Source organism: Rhopalosiphum padi, chromosome 4 (genome assembly GCF_020882245.1).
Source record: "Rhopalosiphum padi isolate XX-2018 chromosome 4, ASM2088224v1, whole genome shotgun sequence".
Classification (NCBI taxonomy): domain Eukaryota; kingdom Metazoa; phylum Arthropoda; class Insecta; order Hemiptera; family Aphididae; genus Rhopalosiphum; species Rhopalosiphum padi.
Genome location: NC_083600.1, coordinates 51425471 through 51450010, shown reverse-complemented (window position 1 = coordinate 51450010; position 24540 = coordinate 51425471). Strand labels below are relative to the sequence as shown.

The following is a 24540-nucleotide window of genomic DNA, read 5'->3' as shown; positions in this document are numbered from 1 at the left end:
TTAAGTATGCTCGACGACGATTCTATAGTTCTCTAGATGTGGTTATTAAAATCTCCGCGAAGAGATGTTCGGTTCTAATTAAATTAATTAAACGGAAAAAAAATATTATAATATTGAATATTCAAATAACCAAGCTGCAGGCTTTTAAAACACAAAACAATACTATCTAGGCACCATGGAAGTATTTAAGGCGAATTAGATAATGTATCGGTTTTTAGCGGGATTCAAAACACATTTCAAATATAACAACAATATTAAAATGTTATCGAATTCTCATTTTTTTATTTGTTGTTGTTGTTATTTTCGATTATTTTAAAAATTTTAATATTTTGTAGTGCACAATAAGGGTAAGAAGAGAACATGATTGGTATGCGTAAGCAAGAAGTCATCTATGAGCGAATTTTGTGTTCATTAAAAATTATTATTTCTAGAAATTTGAAGCTTTTTAGAAATTTATATATTGTTGACTGTACAAAATGAAATTTTCAAAATATTTTGGTTAATTTTAAGCTGTTAATTTATACCCTGACCCTATTCATACCGTTCGACGGTATGTCGGTATTGATTTATAAGTTACATAATAAATGACAGGGATATTACCTATATGAAATAATTTAATAATAAAATAATTATTTTAATATATCATACGCATTTTTTTTTTTTGGTCAAAAACTAGTTCAACCAATCGTATTACTAATTGAAAAATAAATTACTATATCTATACCTAGTATCTATAATATCTATAGCATTATAAATTTATATCATAAAATATCTGTATAAGCATTGGCTGACAGTCTGTCTCCGTTCAAAATCTTTTTTTTTTATCGTAAATAATGATTTATTATTGAATTCAAATTCAACTCATTCATTACAGTGACCTACTCTTTGAGGGATTTTTACTTATTGAACACACCATTTTTTTTTTTTTTTAAATTATGAATATTATGAATTTATAATATGTACTTGCACTATCTATAACGTGTAATACTTTGAACGATTTTCAAATGTAAATAAATAAAAAAATAAAAATATACTTGATATTTCAATAACAGTTATTAATTAAATAAGGTTAAATATTATCGTGTTATTATTTATTATAAACATGAACAATAATTATTAATTTATTATTATTGTTTATAAAATGTAGTGTTCATGTATTTGAATTTATCGGTAAGAAAATGAAAAGGTCTACGGGTATAGTTTATCCGCCAAGGTAAACACGCACGCACGCCTATATAATAATATACACTAATCACACGCACACCTCGTTTAGCTCTGAAACGTTCTTTTCTATATTATGAATTATAACCTAATTTAAAAATTTCTACCATCCCTTCGACGTCGTGTATAGCTTAATTTTTTTTACTGCCGAGGACCTAAGTTTTTTTTTTTTTTATTTTTAGAAACGTACCTTCATTTATTTTAATAGTTTTCATAATTTTTCAATTGTCTATTTTTTGCGGACGAAAAAAAAAATTACGACCCAAATAGGACATATAATAACGGGGCATAATGCGAACAGAATAGTCCACCGTCTATGTATTTTCAAGTATAATTTAAGGCAACCAACCGTTTAATATATGAACCCTGATGGTGGCCGAATTTGCATTTGACGGATCGCAAGAGTAGTAGCCAGTATCTGAAGACGACGCCTTTTGAATTAATAATCTGCTGCTGGTGGTTGACCCTTTTTCCGTTACCAGGCTTATTCCGCCTCGTGGAGAATCGAAATTTATGGGCTGTGAACCGCACACACACACACACACACATACACACATATATAATATAAAAAAAAACATGTAGCAAAACGTATCATTTCGAAAACCAAATCCGAAAAGGACCATTCTTCTTAGTCAATGTTGTCGAAAATAGAACGTAAATTGTTCCACTCACTTGTTTTTCGTGCGTCCAGCCAACGGTCGGCGGAGGTTCCGGTGCGAACTGCACCAAGCAGGTGAGGTTTATCGTGCTACCCTGATCAATGAACAGCTCCGGACCTCCCAGTATTTCGGTAGTTGGTTCTGAAACGAAAATGAACGTTCTTAAAACTATTTTCCAGACTAGATATTATTATAGACATATATCCCTCCCGGTAAACCATGGTTATTTATTTTATAATTGCATATTATTATATATTCGATTACGAATAAATATAAGCACCGATCCAATTATTGTCGTATATTCGAGCGGCGCAGTTTATACGTAATCGGATGATAATAAATACGATAGAATAGTTTGCGATAATATTCGTGGAATAGTTCAAAGTTATTAATTAAGTTCATAAGTTGTTAACACATTGTATGAGTACGAGAAAACGACTTAACAGCTATAAAATATGTACATTATCGAAGAGCATTTTCTAAAGTGGGTGTAATATACAAGCGATCGTTATTTCATTTCGGAAATAAGGTATTTAACTTAACACAAAACTAAGATATATCTCTATAAAGCGGGATTTCAAAGTCTCCAACGATTATCCCACGACTGGTGTACTAAAAATATTATGCTCGAAAATATTATAATATTATATTATTATTATTGTTGTCAATATGACAATTATGGTGACGCGGCGTCTTGGATAGGCAAATTAGCTACACTACTGTCGTGGCTTCGTCCGATACTACAATGTCATTGGAATTTTATTGAATTATGTATCCAAAGTATGATAATATAAACGGACACGAGTAATGCGGATGTTAGTAAAATATAATATAATATAATATACCTAGTAAATTATATGTCTATAATGTTTGATGACTTTCTGAAATCAAAGTAAATAGAAATCATTTTTATTTGGAAAATATTTAATTCGAAATTCGATATTTTACTACAGTGTAGTTAAGCATAAGTTACATTACATTATTGTTTTGATTTATTAATTGTTAAACTAACAGATTGTTAACCAATTAAAGGATTATAAAAAACACACCTAAATATTTTACATAATATGTACTTAATGTATCGAAATTAAGTATATTACTTTATCTAAAATTAATTGCTAAAGAACTGTGTGAAGAGTGAATTTGGTTATTTTGTTATATGTAATATGTATATAATATAATATAATGTTATTGCTTATTTAATAACGGTGTATTTTTTAAATAAAATATTTTCGTATGAACTCGTCTAATTATTTAGGTACAAATATTAATAAAATTATACTTATTTACGTTTCATAGAAACGGTGAAATCAAATAATTAATTTATTAATTTCATGTTTATTATATGTATTACATTCAAAACGCTATTCTACGTATAAAACGTATAGTCCACTAGACAAAAATATATATCTACAGTAATAGTATATTATCATATTATATAAGTATTAAAATTTAATTGGTTTAATTAATATATGAATGTTTGCTATATTTTGTGTCTGTACTTTATCGATTACACTAAAAAATATCAACTATTGTAGGCGAATACAAATAATTACTAATTCTGAATATTAAATTTTGTTTTTTTTTCTAAAAAAAATTGGAGTGCGTATAAATAATTCATAATATTTTACAACTTAAATACTAAACATTAACGTTCAATTTTTCTTTTTTTATAATAATAATAATGCTTTTTCAATGAATATGTTGAAATAATATTTTATATTTGAAAAAGATTTTCTATAAGTGTAGTAGATATATATAGTGAGATTTTATACATTATACAATATACATATATGCTGCAAATAATACTTTTTATAAGCCCGAAGACAAAAAAAAAAAAAGAATAATCAATAAAAATAACAAGAGTAACTATTGAGAGTGACATTTTATTTACATATAAAAACACCAAACCCAAGGTAGAAAATTAAATCAAATGCCAATGAATGGGTATTTTGTGGATAAAGATGGTGGAATTTTCAGTATACTTACTGAAAGGATTTTAATTCTATGTTGGTTATTAGAACTAACATCATTATAATATTATTTTGTATACATTCGATTTAAGAGTTCTTGATTGATTACGGTTTAAGTTGCGTACGTGGTATAATGTATGCGCTTTTATTGGATTTCTAACTAATTTGATTTGCGTTCAATGCCGTTCATAATTAAAACAAAAAAAATATCCCACCTATATAGTTAACAATATTATAATCATCCATTTGATAGCAAAGTTCCATCAAACACGAACGCTCTGGAAAGGTTTAATTTGAACACTATGTAACAATAATGGAATATAATTAGAAAAATAAATACATATTAATGTAGAACAACAATACCGACGGTGTTATAATATGAGAATAAAAATTGAAACGCCCATACACGTGTTTTGTCACCAGTATTTTCTATTAAAAAACTGTCACACTCGATCTAGAATGGTGTCTCTACATCCTCGTAGGACCCAATATATTTTTTCGCCGTAGTAATTGTCACCGTGCGAATGTAATGCTTGGATAGAACATGATATCATTTTTTTATTTATTTTTTTTTTTATATACATATTTGTATTATATTTCTCATTTTTATTTTTTAATATAATATTTACCTTGCACGTGGGATTTAATATTTATGTATAGTTTCATGTATTATACAATATGTTATACTAGACATATGAAAAGTGACGATGTTGAAATACGATAAAAATCATTGTACGTTTAAAACTCAAGCTAAACAACAATAATTATAGGACAAATTGGTTTAAAATCTAACGAGACGAAATTAAAGATAAGACATTTTATACTACGATGACACGAACCAATTTCCAGTTTCAAATTTTTTGTTTTTATAGTTTCAGTCAGTAAAACGTCCGGTGCCATTTTGATTAATTAAAAAAAAGAAAAAAAAACTGTTGAAGTTGTTCTATTAGAGTGACTATAGCTTGATTCGACTGAAAAAGAGCGAGTATACTAGGCGGAATATTTTTGTTTTCAAGATATACCAAGATATGCGAAATAAAACTAAATTTCAATTTAATTTATTTTGTGCATAAAGCAATTCAAAATGTATTGGACATTTTTTCGCAATTGTCCACCGACACAATAAAAAAGGCCGAAGGCATCATGTCAACGTCACAAAACTTTCGTTGAATGATTGCTGCGAAGTTTTAATAATAATAATAACAACAACATTTAATGTGTACATAATAGATTATAATATATATTTAATATTATTATTATACATGTACCCATAAATGCGTCAAAAGTATTACGGAGGTTTTATAAATTCGCTGTTGCTCGTGTGGCATACATTTCATATTTAGGCGTATTACGTGTAAAGTTTGAGCATTATAGAATCATCTGAAACTTAATTTTACTACCACTTAAGGTCTTAAAAATTTAAGTCGAAAAAAAATGTTTAATAATCCTAATAAACATTGTTATAAAATAAATAATAATTATTCCAATAAACTTTTTATTGATATAATACATGACAATAACATAGTAAAATAAAGTATGTAACAATAAATTAAAAATAGCAACTGAACCTTTGAGATATTATACATAGTTTTTAAATTAACAAATAACTTAGAGATATAAATATTATAAAAAAATTCCGTTTAATTTTTTAATTTAATTTTTAAATATTTTTAAATAATTCAATTTATCGATGTTAAGAATTTGTTCATGATTTATAGCTTTTGAATTTTATAGTAATTAATGTATTTTATTCGAAATTATTTATGCGTGATCTAAATGCAAAATATATATTTAAATCACAATAACCCGTTGTGTTTGGATGTTTCATGTAATATCAAATAGGGGAAACTCCATAATCAGAATAAAGTCCATATACCGTGAAATCCCTTGCATATCCCAAGCAAAGTTGATTTTATAATTTGGTATTAAATATACAGTCCTGATAAATTTTATAAGGTAAAGCATTTTATACGTTAAGATGTATATTATTGTTTGTTGCAGTAAACATTTTCTTTCTATAATGAACTAAAATCAAAAAAATTATATCTTTTAATGTAAAAACATTCAAATAATTATAAACCTTTGTATTTTATTATATAGTGTTCCGATTTTATTTTTCACGTTAAACTCTGAATAATTAATTAATTTATAAGTATTAATAAAAATAATAAAACGTTAATTTTATTCTTGTTCGCAAAATCCGAAGTAAACAACATTTATTTTTTTGAAAGTTGTTTCCTACACAAACGAAATATTCTATTTGTGTAACGATATACAAATCGATTTCCGAATATCGAATTTAATAATTTATAGTACTTACGCGTTGAATTTATTAATCTAAATTAACAGTTTCTACACTATCGTGCTGTGAATGGCTAGTAGCTACATCAATATTTATACTTTATCACGGTCGTTGATGTTAGATTTTAATTTTAAATTAGTGATCCAATGGAAACATTAGCTTAAATATTTTGTTTCTACGTATTTCAGAATCCCATCGGTTGAGTTGAGTTAGTAAATACACGATTAAAATGTAATGCGGAAGCGTACAGTTCTATCATCTAAAATGGCGGTTTGTTGGTCTATGATGCGCATGATAATAATATAATATTCTAAAATGTTATGTTTTCGTTAAAAATTGACGCCATTTTAGTTCTGTTACGATATCTACTCCAATAATAATATTATGTTTTATTATAACGTATTAATAATATAATACAGAACTGGCGAAACGTAAGATACGAAACTATACATATATTATGTAATTTGTTTTGTATATTAAATCCGAATATTGGAGTCCAGGATTGGAAGGACGAGTGTAGAATATAAGGTCGTCGAAGAATAGAACAATATTTTAATCAATAAAAATGAATAGTATATTGCCCCTTTGAAAGTTTACTATAACTGTTTACTGTGTATTGTGGTGTTAATAATTTTCGCCGTAAGCCGTTGAAGTGAAATTGATTAAAATATAAACATACTTAAAAAAAACGAATTAATGAAAATAAAAAAATCTGTTTGTGATGGCGTCGGTGTAATTATTTCGGGGTATAAAAAGTATTAACGAATAGAAAATCTTTGTACCACAATTTCTTAATATAAATATGTTTTATTATATCTATTATTACGATATAACGTATTTACAAATCATGTTTAAATAAATAGTTATGTTAAATCTCAATATAATCACGTAGGATGTGGAATTATATAATATACATAAATCTACATTCCGTCCACAGAAATGTGAATAAACGGACTGTTGCTCTACAAGAGGACGTGCTCTACCAACAAAAATAACATTGCACAAGACATTATTGTGAGATATCATCATTAACCTTCAGGGAATTTGCGGAAATAACGGTTAATAAAACTATCTATATTTATTTTCAATAGTCTTATAATCTAAGTTTTTACTAGCGCAATATAATTTATTTAAATATTATATTTATCACATAGGTTGTGTTGCTATGTAGTTTGGATTATAATTGACTAATTAAGTTAAATCCATTCATTTATTAAAGTATTTATAATATACTTATTTTTATTGAGTCGTTTAGAGTCTCCGAGACTATAATACATAGCTAACTAATAACGTCTGAATATGTAATTATAATTGGTCGACAATCGGTATCTGCACTGGTGTCACGGATGTCTCAAGCGTATTATAACATTAGGACGTACAATTGAGTAACCAGTCAAAAGTTTTCGATCATAATAAACATTAAGTTCTCGCTTTGGCTATTAGAAATATCAAACCAATATCGCATTATAATATTATTATAAGATTCCCACTCATCAGTAATAAATTGCATGATGCTATATACTCTACCAACACAAATAATAAGCGGTGTTCGGATCATCTAAATTTTATAACAACGACGAATGGTGTGAAATAGAGCATAATATCTAAAATATATTCTATTAACTTTCAAGTAGAATTCTACGTGAACACACAATATTACACGTTAAATAAATTGAATAAGGATACAAATATCGTAAAAGTAACGAGCATTGTCGATTACGATTCCGTCAAGACATATTTTGTAATCAACTTCATATCGTATAGCGGGCAGTAGTAATATTAAACAACCATCAAGGTAAGTGCATTAAAGGACATATATGTACATGTACAAGTTGTACACATAATAATAATAAACAGTATAATGGAATAATCATACGCGCGCGCAGCAAAAATAAAGAAAATACCACATAACGTTCAAAATTACTCCGAATACTTAAACGTCTTAAACATACGCAGATAAAACCATAGTCTATATAGTTTAAAATATTCCGCTCTCAAATATCTAGAATCTTTACAATAAACACTCTATACCCCTACAACCAGCTACCATCATCACACCACTTTCAGTTCTCGGCCTTCAATCTTCCAAATTAAATTCTTGTATTTTATTCTATTACACTTTTATATTATCAATTCGGTAAGCATAATCGGCTTAGTTGAAAAATAAATCTTAACTATAATTATTATTCATCAGCTTCGTAAGAAGGCAGACGATTCAATGGTCGTGATACGCGAAGTTCGGAGTCAATCATCAGTTATGAATTCACGAACCAATGGGAATCGGTGGAAAAATATACCTCGAGGTTGGCCCAGAAAAATATGGTCGGATGTTGTAAATGAATACCTTGATAGAATGGAAGTATAAGAACGGGGTGGGATAATTGTGGGCCGAGAGATGTAGCGACATTGTATAATGGCTGCAGAAACTCTTAGAGTATTAAATGTCAAAATAAGAAAGCTTACAATTATTATGATTTCAGTTTCTCGGTATTATAATATTTTTAATGTTATGAATCATCTGTAGATTTGAAATAGTGGTTATAACCTTATCAATTTATTTTCTTAAATACAATTTAACAACTATGTATCATTTTAATAATTATTGCATTAAGTAAAAATACGATTTTTGTGTATATAGGTTATAATAATATTGCTAAGTTAAAAGTTAAAATTATTATTTGGAAGTGGTTTTAATTTATTTAATAAACATTTCTTTTTTTTTTAGTATATTGTATCATAAAAAAGGAAGGTTTATACATACAAAAAAAAGTAATTAATTCATATCTCTAAACGTGTCGCTTTGGATTAAAAAAGAGAAACTATCCGGATATACTTTGCACGTAGGATAAGCCACATACGCATGCGGGGCTTATGGTGGACGCATTGTCATTTTTAATTCAAAAACGATGAATCTTTATGCCCTAAAAATATATCTGTTCAGAATAATTCGTCTACTGATAAAGAAATCAAGTTTTCTAATAATTACACATTAAAGCAGTAATTTTTGTCTATTTAATTGTGGTTTTAAATGCGTTTTTGATAATTAAAAAAACAAGTTACTCAAATTATTTATTGATAAGTATCTCGTATTTTCATCAAACACTATGATTAAATTTGTTATTCAAAATTATTCATAAAAAAAATATATTTATTAGAAAACGCTATAATAAATTTGATTAATTTTTAATAAAACACAAAAAAAAAGGTTTTGAAGCAGACATTAGTCATTTAAAAACAGATAAACAATATATAAAAGCCGAACAATTGAATATAAATAATTAAATGAGTTGGTTTTTTTTTTAAATAGATATATTTTATTTATATAATGTTGTTTTGCTTTGAGAATAAAATGATTAAAGTGCATCATTTAAAATTTAAAAAATATATGTTACATTCCCATTTATCACAAGTGTTACTACAATTATCCGTGTACAACAATATTTTTGAAATCCGCTTTTGTTTAAATACTTGTGAAAGCTTAAATATTATCATAAATAAGTTATAAAATTTGAATAATGTTACAACGATATCCAGTGTCTCATTTAAGACACACATTATGAACTATTTTAATTGTTATTGAGTTATTGAGTTTTTCGCTAAAAAAATATACGTTCGAAAATATAATACTACGTGTACTTCTGTGGTACACCAGACTGAGCTTTTTTCTTCCGTTCATAATAATTTCAAACGATATACCTATATCAGTGGCGTACACACGGGGGGAGGGTGTTCAAACCCTCCCCCCCTTTAACTTTTTAAATATACGAATACCTATACGAAAATGGTTAAAATTGTAAATAATTTATTTTCGTAACATATTTGTAGAAAAATAAAAATCAAAGATAACCGTCACTGCCGAAATTATAATTAGAATAACCCAAGAATATTATTCCACGAAGTATAAATAAGATTTTATATTATTTTCTTGAAATTGTGTTTATGATTATTGATTACATACTACATAGACACGGGTTACGGGAAGTTAATTTTAGATCACTAACAAATTACATTAATAACTGATAATATAATTATTATTTTGTCTTGCTTATACCTACGGGCTACGGGTACTTATTATACGACATTACGTTTTGCTGTTTCGCCGTTATAATGTGTTTTACTCTATAGTCTATACTCTATACCATCGTGTTGTTATTTGTTAATAAAATTAAAAATGTCCAATAAACGGCAGTTGACGTCGGACAATTTCATGTCATCAACATCAACTTCTAAAAAGACTACAAACGCCCAACGCAGTGAGTATTACTTAAATATTTAGTATATACATTTTTCAAACAAAAGTTTTATGTTGTTATGTGGTACACATTTAACTCCTGAAAAGGTCATCGATGAGTGGGCAAAAAGACCAAGAAAACTAGATCTTGTACTGTAAAAATTAAATAATGGTTTGATAAATATATATGTGTGTAATTTTAAATATACCCCCCCCCCCCCCCATTGAAAATATCTGTGTACGCCACTGACCTATATATATATATATTCACGTCTATAAAATATATTATATAACAATTTGCAAACAACGGAGATATTTGTATACATATTATTATAGACGACTATATAATATGACGTATACAGTAAACTCACACGAAAAATGCCCAATAAATACATACAATATATTATACAGAATATTTAATAATGTGTGCGTACTCGTATATGTATAGCGTTTACTATTATACACGCGTTTCCGAAATAAGATTGCTGTAACGCATTATATTAGGGTATATACAGAATAATATGATATAGGTATGTGCGGACATAGAACACGCGCTTCTTTAGACGATTGAATTATTTCCAATACGAATAAGTCGAATCACTGATGCGGACGCAAGCCGAATGTAAAGGAGCGTTGTAGTACATATAATATACAAACGGGAAAATTCGTACCGGGAAGTCATATAATATGAGTTATATATATATATATATATATACGAGTTTAATGTTATTGAACAATATACTACATCGTCGTCGTCGTCGTATAATATTATGTGCACATAGTGCGAGTGTCGCCGGCATTTCGACAATTTACTTGTATCATCAAAGTCGCATAAAAATGCAATTTTGAAACGTCAAGTCTTAGTGATTATCACATATAGCTGCCGCGGCCCGTACAAGAGGTACATAGGCTATGTGTTCGAACTGTCGCCGAGATAATTCGTAAAGGACCGTGTCGTCGGCGTCAAAGATGTTCAAAAAACGCTCCTGATCTGAATCGAAATTCCGGGATAGCCCGTGCAGTCGCAAAAGCAATAGTCGAACCCGAATAAGGTGATTTATTTTTCTGATGCGTACACGACATTTTTCGTTTGTTTATTTTTTAAATACCACAATAAACGTTTTAAACTTAATATTCCAAAGTAGAATATTTCATCGAATATTTTTGTGAATAAAAATTGATTGGAACACTAGCAGTTCATTAGTTTGGTATTTAAAGTTTAGTTGAGTGGCGGAGAAAGTGTACCATCTTTTTTTGGTATTTCCTTCTGCACCCACTCCTCGTTTCGTCCATATACGGTTAGAAAAAATCAGAAAATATTTATTTTTGGAATAAAAAACCCAATAATGTATGTTGATGTTTAAAAAGTAAAAACGATAAAAATAGTATGTCATGAGCTTAAATTGTGAGGGAAAAAAAGTTTTAAAAATACACTAATTTAATAACAATATGAGCGTTTAATCATATGATAATCATCCTGTATTTCTGTATGTATACATTATAGATAATATTATATTACTCCTTCCGTACGTACAAATACGTCATAAAATGGCATATTGTACGCTACGTAAATTACATAGCGTATTTATTTACTCATAAAGTATGCTGTAGCATTTATTTGTACAAACTTATTTGATTTCTAATGATAAGCACCTTTTTAACTATTTATCGTTAAACAGTTGATTTTTTTGGAATATTGATAAATATAATTAATATAAATGCACATACCAGTTGTTTTTGAGTTATTGAACATATTTAATTTCAGTACTAAATAATATATGATTATTTAAAAATCGTTAATATATTAATTTATTCAATTTTATAATTTTTAAATATTTTTTGAGCACAATAAGTATTAGACTAAAATATTTAGCATCGATTTTGTATTTCTGTATTTTAAGTAAAAAACCATTATACATGACTATAAAGGTATTATTTTCAGTATACAAAGCGTATAATAACTTCGTGACGAATAATTTAAATTTAAATTTAGTTGTATTAAAATTTGAAAAAAAAATCTTCTGTTTAACAAAATTTAAAATACAAACGTGTCAATTTTATTATATAGAAAAATGATAATATCATATCGTGTCGACAGAAGCCAACTCAATTAATATTTATAATAATAATAATATGAGCTCGAAAAGAAACCCGGATAATAAGAAGGTACTCTACCTTTACATAATAATTGTCGTTTATTGGCTGAAAAGAGTCCTCCTTCTCCCATTGAATATCAAATACGCTTATATTGTTGTGGACGTGTACTTTTTATGTACAGCTGAAACCGCTGTTCTTATTATGTAATGCCGTCATAGTAATAGTAACTATTTATCGTTCAACTAAACTATTGTATATATTAGGTAGAAGGTACCGAGGCTGGTTTTAGTGTTTGTTGCTGTTATGATTATTACGTTATTTACATACGATAATATACGATATGTATACACTTACGTGTGTATTATGTTTTTGCGTTATTACAACAAATAATTGATTTTATCAGTAGAATATCATCTAAATAAACGAACCGATTACATAATATTATAGTGGCGTGCAGATATTACAGAGGTAATTATTAGGTTATCGTTACAAGTTACACGTCTAACAGACGATAATAAAAAAAATAATATAAAATAAATACTCGTATATTATATTTAATAGGGAATAACTGTTAAATAATACCTGATAAGTCCACTGTGGAAAATTATAATAAAAATAATTGTACCTAGAATTTTTCAAAACTTATAAATTAAAATCTTTAAATAACGTATAAACAAAATAATGTTGAAAATTAAAATATCTATGAATAGACACTAAACGAGCTAATACATTTTGAAAATAATACGATGCCTGAACAATTCTAATATAAATAATTGGTTATCGATTCTAGTCTCTACAGTTATTTATTTTTGGGCAACAGCAAAGCTAATTTTACGTATAGGTAATTTGTTTTTATTTTTACCGATTGTTTTGTTAAGTGCTAGGAATTTATAATCCGTAATTACGTTAAAAGTTGACAATTTAAACATTTTTCCCACTCTAAAAAGTGATGACAGACATACAAATAAAAATAGTTTTTACAATGATGTGTGTGTCAGTCCACTTAAAATCTAAAATATTTGTACATTAAATGTAAATAATGTTTTTTTAAATATTTTATGTGTAATTTTGTTTTAGGTTGGGGTCAAATATTTACATTTATTATATACATATTTTCCACTTGAAAATATTTAATTGCCAATAAATAATTAAGTGGGTGTTGTTTTTCTATTTTAACTAAAATTATGTTTATGTGGTTTATTGTTATAAATTATAACTATTTTTTACAATATAAATAAATATGATAAATCAACAGTTCTGAATGCAGAAATTTAAATTATTTTCAGTTCAAAATTATGCGCAAAAGACCAAAAACAGTTATTTATTTTGTTTTTAAGGATAATTTGGAACATTGAATGAATTATAATATAATCATATTATATAATCATAACAATTATTCTATATTTTTCGATATTTTAAAATAATCGTAAAAACTTACAATAATAATTCAATGTACCTGCGTTTTTGTTAACTCTATAGATTTTTTCTGTAAAATAATATATTCAAATTAAAAAATAAAATAAATTAACATATAGGCTAATTTTTAACTCATTAAATTTTTTTTCTAGTTCTACATTTTATAATTTATATGAAACTTCACTAAGGATATTGAATGTAATTATTATTTTATAAAATAATTTTTTGTTTTCTTCTTTTTAGCAGTGGTTTATTATATACTGTTAAACAACGTCTTATAAAGACTAAAAACGGTATTTGGATCATTAAATATTTACCAAATTCGAAGAAGTTATAGTATTGTGAAAATAGTCTTTTCAAATGTATGATTTTGATATTTCGTTCACAGAACATTACATTGTTTCAACAACAATATAATTTTAAATATTTTATTATATAATAGAAAATATATAATTACTGGCTTTTGAAATATACTTAACTAAATTAAAAGAATTAAAACATACTTATTTCTGTCTATTAAAATTGCACTTTGAAACAGTATAATATAAATCGTAACAAAATCTTTTGAAAAATATGTTGTACAAAAGTCGCAACTATTAGAAGACTACGAAGAAATTAAAGTAAAAAAAATAAACAACTCATAATATCAATTTTATATTAGTTTGCTATTCATAAAGTAAACACAATAATGTATAAGATTGAAAAAAAATATTATTTATTATAGTGAAATCATTTAAAAGACGTATGCCTGCATAATATTAAACTTAAACGTGTTTTAATATAAACCAATTGCTTACTATGTTTGCAATATTGCATTATTGCACCACTGATTTATCGCACATATTATTATTCAGTACTTATAAGCTATAAGACAGTTATAGGTAGTTGAATTTGAATGATTGTATTGCTACGTGCTTGCGTGTTTCATAATATATAAACTTTTTTAAACTTTTCATTTTTTGAAGTTATTTTTTCGCCTCGGATCAATTATTACACCCGGGGGAAGTCAAACTTTTTTTTTTTTTTTTTTGTGTTCCGAATCCATAGTTAAAAACGATTCGCAAATCATGCGTTTAATAAAAATTAAACTTCGAGCTCACCGTAACGCTATATAGGTGTATAATACGTGAACGAAATAAATAATAGTTTATTGCCGAACGAGACGATTTTATTTATTCGTTATTTTTATGCTGTACAATGTGATATGTATAAACACGGACCTCTATTACTATTAAAGTATATAAAAAAAAAAAAAAAACGGCGAAACATTATCATTCCGCGTAAAACGATTCGGATGTATTATGTATATTATTATCCACCTTTTCTGTCTTGCTCGGAATGCTGCGTTCGACGCGATAGGTACGTAATATATATAATAATATAATATATAATAATACGAAGACCAAGGAAGCAATTTTCTTTTAACGTTCGAATCGGGGAAAAGCAAGGTATTCATTATTACACACACACACACGCACGTGCGCGCGCAGAGAGGACACGATCGCAGTTGCAGTGAAAATGAAACACACCACCACCACCACCATATTATACGTATACGGCACTAAAGTGGTATGGTATTATGACAGCGACGACATTGTCGCGTTGCCACGAACAGTTTCATTTCGGTCGGTTTATTATATTATATTATATTTTCCACCGAATTTACTTCGAATTTATGTTTTATTTTTCCACGAGCTCGCATGTCTCGTGCTTTACCCTAATCAGTATAATAATATAATAATATTACAGTATCGTACGAAACGAATCGATATATTATTGTTATTTGATTACAATAGATAAATTCATGTTATTTATCTAATATTATCACACTATATATAGTGTTATTATACAACAACTACACTACGCTGTAAAATATATGCTGCGTTTACCCGTGTCAGTGCTCAGTACCTATGTGTACACTTTTCCGTCCGCCGGAGGAATTATTCCTATTTTGGTTCGCGACGGCCTATGCCGAATGCCGCCGGCAGGTTAAATATCATCAATATATTATCGGCATTACAACATGTTATATGTATGCATATATGTATGTATGTATGTATGTATGTACGTGGGGGGGGCTGTATCGCAAAAACTGTTATTCTAGTGACATTAAATCCACGATTACGGTGTACGTGTAATATTGTATTGTAGGTATACGCATCGTAATAAACCGATTAAATTATTAGTGCCTACACTGCAGCAACCCGACGTGTTTTATTTATACATCGATTGGATACATTCATTTCAGTTGTTTTGCGAAAACCGATTATGCTAGCCGTCCAAATTCATAATATTAATTAAGCCGTAAAAAATAACAGTGTTATCATCACAATTTGTTGTTGTAATACCGCGATAACATCGATTCGGAATTACACCTATTTCGCAGTTTACTAAACTATTACACGTAATTGAAATTATTGCTCGAAAGCTGTACGATCGGTAAAGTGTCTAATGAACGTAAAGTGTCTAATAATATAATACAAACAATTGTTTAAATTTGTTTACGTTTGTCAACGTTAAGTCTAGCCTGGCACTCTTGAAAAATCAATGGTAATGCGTATAATGTTATGTGTTCGAACCGACCTACATATAATTTCAATATAAGTGTAATACTTCGCTATAGTTATTATTATTGTTATAATCGGAGTTTGATAAACTTATTTAGAGGGTTGAAAATCCCGGATCCGTTTTTCATCAGAAATTGTCTTCGAATTTCCTATAAAAGGTATAATATTATTTTCTGTTAAAGTACCTCTGGAATCAGTTTTTTATTTCTTGGTACCTACGTTCGCTATATTAGAATATGTCTGTTTATTGTATATGTATATGGTAAAAAATGCCGGTAAAAAGCACATTCACGAAAAAAGTCAACAAAAGTTGAATTGAAAATAACTACAAGTTTCAACACATTATTGTAATATATTTTACATATTTTTAGAAATATTTACTGTCCTGACCTACAATACGTAATGTAGTACGTGCTGAATCATTTTTTATTTAACTTAACGAGACGCTTTAAACAGTTTAAACTTATTTATAAATACCTATAAACTATGACAACAATATATATATAATATATTATATTTCTTGAATTTAGTAATGTTAATATAATAATTCTTTGTAATTCACATTGTCTATTCACCCGTACTGATTAGAAAATTAGTATGAATAGCTTGAATACTAACTGTTACGTGGAATTTTTGTTTTATACATAGAACAAATTAATTAATTTCCCCATGAGCTATTTAACGAAACAAATTCTGTGAATGATTGTGAATGATCATTTTCTCCGTTGAAAGGATCCGCTCACCCATAGGTTGTCGTCAGATTTATTGGTTACATTAAACCAAAGAAAACTTTTTTTTTAGCATCGCATTTTTTACTTCATCCCCCGAGACCAGGTTATATCGTCACATGCAAATTTATCTAGTGAAAAAAAAAGATATAACGTAAAAAAAAAAAAGTTTCCCGAGGATCCGAGTCACGCTCGTGTGTCCCCATACGATAATACTGACTCGCGCACAGTTTGTTTAATCGGATAACGGGGTCTCCTAATTTACATTCAACTTGTTTCCCCATCCGTGCATGTGTTTTCGTGTTACTATAATATATATACTTATTCATATCGATATATATATATATATGTGTGTGTGTGTAATATCTAGAATCGATGCAATGATTTAATTTATTTAAATGCCAAGAATCGTTTGTTATTTCTATTGTGTTGCAGAATATTTTGATAAACCGCCGAGGGTATATTATTATAATAATATATTCGTAGAGACGTTTTCAACGACTATAGAGTATTATAGATTTTTACGAAAGACAATGGACGAGTCACCGCTGTAAAAATATATAATTTTTAAGATACTTACAGGTTTTATTAAAACGATGGAAATATTTTTAAAAATATATTTTATACATTTTTTCCATTATTATTTGTAATATAATCTGCCGGTATATCGTTATGAAATATTATTGAAAATAATAAAAGTTTTTTAAATATTTTATCTTCTATATAAGTATACATTTATAAGTTTGTATAATGTTCTATATAACGTTAATATTGTATAATATTCGTATACAATATCATACAAATTCGGACATAATCAAGACGTAGCCACAATATTGTCTCCGCAGTGTCTTGATTTTTTTTTTATAAATAAGAAATTCAAAATATTATTTGCTATGAAAAGTAAACATACAATTTTATTGAGCAAATGAACGCTGATAAATAAATCATTCTGAATTTGTATATATTATATATTATATATATTTATTATATAAAATTTATATATATTATATTCAATATTATTAACGGGTCATTTATTTTCTTAAGGTTAGTACTCGTAGATAGAAAAGGAATATCGATGAATAAACTGTATTATACAATGTTTACTATTCAGACCAGTAGGGGTTTCTCCAACCGATCTCCATACTATCGCTAAAGGTATATATATATATTATATATAGTCACGAATTGATCGAAAAGTCACATTACATTATTGTCAATAGATATATAGAGCATAGGTCTAATATTCATCCATATAACGTTAAAGTCGATCAACACGATTTTATTCGGAATTTTGAAGGCAATATATTTACTAACTCGTGGATTTAATGGTTTTCATTAATAAATTAAAAGGGTGATTAATCGATATTTGTTCCTTAACGCCAATATTATGTGTGGCAGAATGTTCTTAAAATAGCATTTAAAAATAAAGTACTATATATTATTGCAACATTAAATAAAATACACGACAACAGCTTCCATAAATAGACCATAACGTTATTAAATAGTATGTATAATAATTTTAATTCATGCTAAATAATACATTATATTATTGCATTACGTTTTATTATGCGTATTCGCAGTACTTGCCGCGTATTCAAAAGTTATAATGCTATTAATTTAGAATAGTTAATTCAGCAGTTATATTTCTTCTTAAACGAGTTTCCTATTGAACTCTTAGTGTTAATTTAAGTAAGTTAATAATAAAAGTTTTTATAGTATACAAATTGTAATTATTACGACTTTGCAACAATTTAAAAAAAATAATATTTATATTACATTTATAAGCTATTTATTTTTATTATAATATAGCATAGAGGTAATACTTTTAGTCGTTTTATTTTCTGTGTAGAATATTTTGTTTATCTTAAATTCAACTTAATTATTTACTTGCTACAAGAAACTAGCATAATATTATTATGTTTTTGTACTCTACAATTATAAAGTTTTTTTTTATTATTAATTACTCGAGATTTTAACTAAATCCTTACAGATCAGTATAAATTTAAATATTTAATCAGAACTGATTATTATAATTATTTGCTAGAGCGATACAGTATAAAAGTATAAAACAAATAATGAACATATAATTTATTGGAATATCAATGGTTGTCGTTTTTCTTGCTTTATTTAGGATTCGAAATTAAATGTAATGAATATCGTTATAGTGGACTGAATATATAATAAATAAATAGCTTAGCAATAGGTTTCTTGAGAATTTATTTAATTTAATGCATAATTGTAAAAAAACAATAATGCTTATATTTTTCAACTTGCGATTTTCACTAAATATACTTAAATATTTATTTTAGATATACCTTGATGTGATGTTATTGTATGCCGATTTCACAGAGAATATTATGAAATCTACCACTACATTCATACTAAAATATGTCTTGTAATTTATATTACAACATAATAGTTTATTATCGACTTACCTAACACGGTTAAGTATACAGGATGTCCTATGGGCGGTGTTGTACTTATCTGGCATTCGTATATACCAGAATCTTTTTTTTGTGGATATTTTATTCTTAACGACCAGTTTTCTGAATGTGGTTCATGAATGGCTTCGAACCGTTGGTCACTTGTGTATGTGTACCTTCCCGCCGTGAGAAGATGTATGTCCCGATGTCGAATCCACGATACCTGGAACACATTTAGCATTTTAAATAGAAAACAGTCATTCGTGATCCATAAGGTATAATGATATTATTATACCGCTGATTAAACATACAGGTATATTTAATCAATGATTATACACTATGTATTAGTATATACTATAATTATTGGAAATATCTTTTATTATTTATTTTCATTAAATATTATTAACTGAATATTAGTTAATTTATATTAATGATTATTTATCTATTTTAATTGGATATTCCATTAAAATACGAAAAACTTCGTCTTATGAGCACAATACGTAAAGAGAACGCAGTTACTTTTTTTTCTTGACATTTGAACATAATATCTAAAATATATAATTTGTTTTGCTATTTTATATTTTTTTAATAACACTGAACTATATGCTATTTGGAGTTTGTATACGAAAAATACAATAATATTTGTAAAATAATAATGTTTTATCATCGGTTATAAATATTATAGGTTACTAAAGCTATGTTACTATTATAGAGTACTACATATTATAGTTAAATATTTACACAGACCAATGTGGGTCAACGATGATCCACCCATTGTCACACATAAAACATTCATTGGGGGATACCTAATATAATAATAATTACATATTATTATAATCAATGTTTATTTTGAATTTCCTTCACTCATTTAATTTTTTTTTATTAAAATAACAAAGAGATAATATATTTCCTTATTGATTATAATATTGTATGGATTCTATAAATGGAAAATATAATATTATAATCCATCCAGTGCGAATAATATTTAAATATTTAACCTATAATATAAAACGCTTGCAGGTTCATGATATTTATTATTTAATTCTAAATTATTTTTAACTTTTAATACTTTTGATAGTTTAAGACTGAATTGTTATTAAAATATAATAGAATATAGTATATACAAATTTATATTTAAACTTGTAATTATAAAACTAAATAAATTTAAATATATGTGTGTATGGGTATAAATAAAACGAATTAGAAGATTTTTATTTTACTATTTGTAGCGGCTTGGAAGGAACGGAAGTCAGTGTATACACAACTTGTTTCTTATTTGATTAGATATAAAGGGTAAATCGATATTTTCGTAAAAGAAAAAGAAAACAGTAATAATACAATATTAACTTTATAATTTCAGAAAATACTAAACTTGAAACATACGAATAAAGCTCTTATGTATATTTTAACATTTCTACTTGAACCAAACGATTTGGAAATATTTTTGAGCAGAGCAGGTGTGAAATGGAATGAAGCCTCAGAAGTTGTTTCAACATGAAAGAACAACTGCAGATGTGCCGACGTGCTCGTGTATGTTTAATGTGTTTGTAGTTGTCGAGAATGAAAAAAAAGAAGAGAGGTAAATTTGAAATCCTCAGAAAAAGTTGAAAACAACAAGAATTCAAAGAAAAAAATCTATAAAAAACTTTTCCAGTTCGGTCACTTGAATATATAAAAAAAAATATTTAGTATAAAGGATACTGTGTATTTTTAATCTTAATGATTTGCGTAGTTGGTTATTTTCTTATCATATTATTAAACAATAATTTATTTATGGAAATTATTTTATTTTACAGTCATACATTTTTATTATATTATACTTAATTGTTTTAATTTAAATATTTTATGCAAATTATTTAGAAATAATAATAATAGGTATAGGTACCTAACGATATTTCAATAAAATATTAATATTTAGAAAATAGGTTTACTCTGTCAATGATTTATTAAACAGTTAAATAATATTTTTATAAAATCGAATAATTTTATTTCTATTAAATTATAGACAGTCATTCATTCATGAAGATTTAAAAATATTTTTGTCGTTTTTATTTAATTTTTGTTTTAAATATCTTATTGATTTTAAGAAGTAGAATGAACACAATAAACATATTACCTTGTTATATTATTTTTAAATATAGAAAAATCTTGATTTATCTCAACATCGTATAATTATTACTAAGCTCTACAACATTTTTAATATTTTATAATCGTTTCTATTATTATTCGTAAAATAATGAATGTAACATACATAGTTTGATTAACAACACTTGCAGAGGTGTAAGACATAACCATACCCAAGTTTCATAATATATACAGTCGAATAGTCTGGCAGAAACCCTACAAAATTACGTCCGTAGAATCTTCTTTTAGGTGAAATATAAACATACATTCTCAATAGATAACACCAAGTCAACGATAAGGTTTTCCATCATAATCCATTTGAAATATGTTGACAGAAAACCACACATTTCTAATACAACAGACCGACATACTCACGGCATTAACGCAACTAAGGTCCTATGGACAGGTAATCAATATCGATGATTAAAAACAGTGAACTGAGTAAGATAATGTCAAAATGAGTGAACACTGAACATAACCCAAAATAGTCAAATTCATTTTATTTTTTGTTGAAAATTACACATAAAAAATATAAAATTAATAATTATAAAGGAGGAATATAAGTATCTAATTTGGTAATCATGATGTTTATTTTTTTTTTTACGTATTTTAAATTAGTTGCACGTGATTCGAATATTAAAATTGTTATTTATACATTTTACTTTTGAAAAATGTAAAATCTGAGTTATCGTTATGATGTTGTACGTATACTTGAGCTGACAATTCTATGTCATCATCTACCAATCGCGCTATTGTCGTCATCAGAATTCAACGGGCTGTTGCATAAAATATAATCGAGAAAATCCATTATACTTTATGTGACACACACATAAACTTACACCGCCGACCACAAGTACTGTACCATTTATAGACAAACTTATTTGAGGACAATTCTGAGTTCAACAACGGTTAAGTCACGTGTCGAACGAGTTTTTCGCAAAATTATAAGGCATTATTATAATATAAAGCATTTATCAAATGGGTTTCCAAAACTATTATGCGTTAATAATGTTTCACTTCCAAATAAAATCAACATATTGTACAATAGTATAATGCATCTTACGCAAAACTAAATTTCGGTTCAGAAACATTTTTGGCGTTATTCGTTAAAAAACCAGAATATACATTTTTAGTAGTAATTTATTTTTATATTTTAAATTCCCTTTACACCCTTTACAACGCTGCGTTGTATGTTGTATGTATAGCGTAGTATAACAAAATATAATATGTTTTTTAGTAATTACATTTTTATACACACAGTTTGAACGCAAATTATACGAAATTGCATTACTCTTATAATATGTCATATTTTATTTGTTTTGAAATTTTAAGTATATTCTCTTGTAAATTTATTCCCTGTTTTTACTTGTTTAGAAAAAATTTTATCCGATTATTACAACTCATATAATCTTAAAAAAAATATTTTTCTTCCGTTGCGCGTATATGTCACTGCACTTCTGATTGGCTGGATAATTATGTACCACACTAGTGGCGAGGGTGACAAAGTATATTTTATCAATTGGTTTATTTTATAAAAAATATACACCATTGCCCATCACTTTTACAAAACTATATTGAATTATTCCCTAAAATAACATTATGGGCATGGCGAATTTGATTTGTCATCAAGACATCAACCCATAACCCTTAATAATAAATATAAATAATAAGTTTAATTATTTCTTCATAATTACCCAAATACCCATACACATACGATTTTTCCTGATTAATGGTTAGTAGTATCAGTTGGATATTGAGTTTAGGGTCACTGGAATATAACATTTTTTTCATAAATAATTTATCAACGTGATCATTTTATTAGTATTTGAGAAATATACAAACCGTTTACTCTATTTATATACGGACGACCGTCACAATAATAATGATATTATTTCAGTAAAATTCATTGATTGCATTTCCGGTGTAGTTACATAATATGTTTTTTGAAAATAGCGTTATACATTAATAATCTATATTTCCGGTATATACGTTTATTTTTATCAAATACAGATAACATTAGAGCTTTTTGAATTTCTATAGGTTTGCAGTATTTGTATGCGACGTGTTGGCTTCGGCGCACGTACCTGGCTCGCCGTGGTCGTCAATAATATTTCACATTTTCACTGACTGGTACGGATCATTTTACGTACGGTGCGGTACCTAAACGTATTGCGAATTGTGACGGTTTTACGCAAACTCAAAGCAATAATAATTTTCTGACTTTTTCGTAAAGCGCGTGTATAGAACGCCGCGGTAGTGTTAAGGTGTTGAAATGTTATTTTCCTGTGAACTAGTAAAAAAAAAAAAAAAAGAGCTGGAAAGGAGGGATTTCTTTTATTCGGCAGCAGGTTTCAACGAGACAACTGGTAGGCGAAAGAACAACAGCAATTTCTTTTTTCGGAGAATACATAAAATAATGGAAATATAAAACAAAAATAAAGTGAATGAGTCGACTACGCTCTAGTGATTTCCTCGTAGGTTTTTCGTACACACGTAGTACCTATATAATAGTCGTCGTCATTGTCGTCATCGGAACGCAATAATTACAATAATATAAATGATATTATTAATATAACCGTTTATGACGTAACAATTAGATTCAACGCTTAGGCTTTTCAGTCTGCGTGTGTTTTTAATTTTTTATTATACGTCACCGCCGCCACCGCTTGTCGATGTAAACCGCGGTTAACGGAAAGTCTCCAGACAGCGGCGGAGGTCGTGGTAATAAATCTACTGTTATATTTTTATGCCCCTAAATTTTAACTAGCCCTGCAACGGTTTTAATTAAGATATTTGGTA

The 24540-nt window shown here is 27.3% G+C and overlaps 2 protein-coding genes across 3 annotated transcripts in view; both read right to left on the bottom strand.

Annotated features, from left to right (window-relative positions):
- LOC132930817 (zwei Ig domain protein zig-8-like) overlaps positions 1 to 24540 on the bottom strand; it is a 225103-nt gene that overhangs the window by 4871 nt on the left and 195692 nt on the right. For both annotated transcript variants that reach the window (XM_060996891.1, XM_060996890.1), the window contains 3 exons: positions 19630 to 19840; positions 1894 to 2021; positions 1571 to 1739 (listed from right to left, as the gene is read on the bottom strand). In XM_060996891.1, coding sequence (XP_060852874.1) covers positions 1571 to 1739; positions 1894 to 2021; positions 19630 to 19840 — 508 coding nt within the window. The remainder of the gene's footprint in view (positions 1 to 1570; positions 1740 to 1893; positions 2022 to 19629; positions 19841 to 24540) is intronic.
- LOC132930816 (ATP-dependent DNA/RNA helicase DHX36-like) overlaps positions 1 to 24540 on the bottom strand; it is a 242856-nt gene that overhangs the window by 34655 nt on the left and 183661 nt on the right. The gene's annotated exons all lie outside the window — the stretch shown is intronic.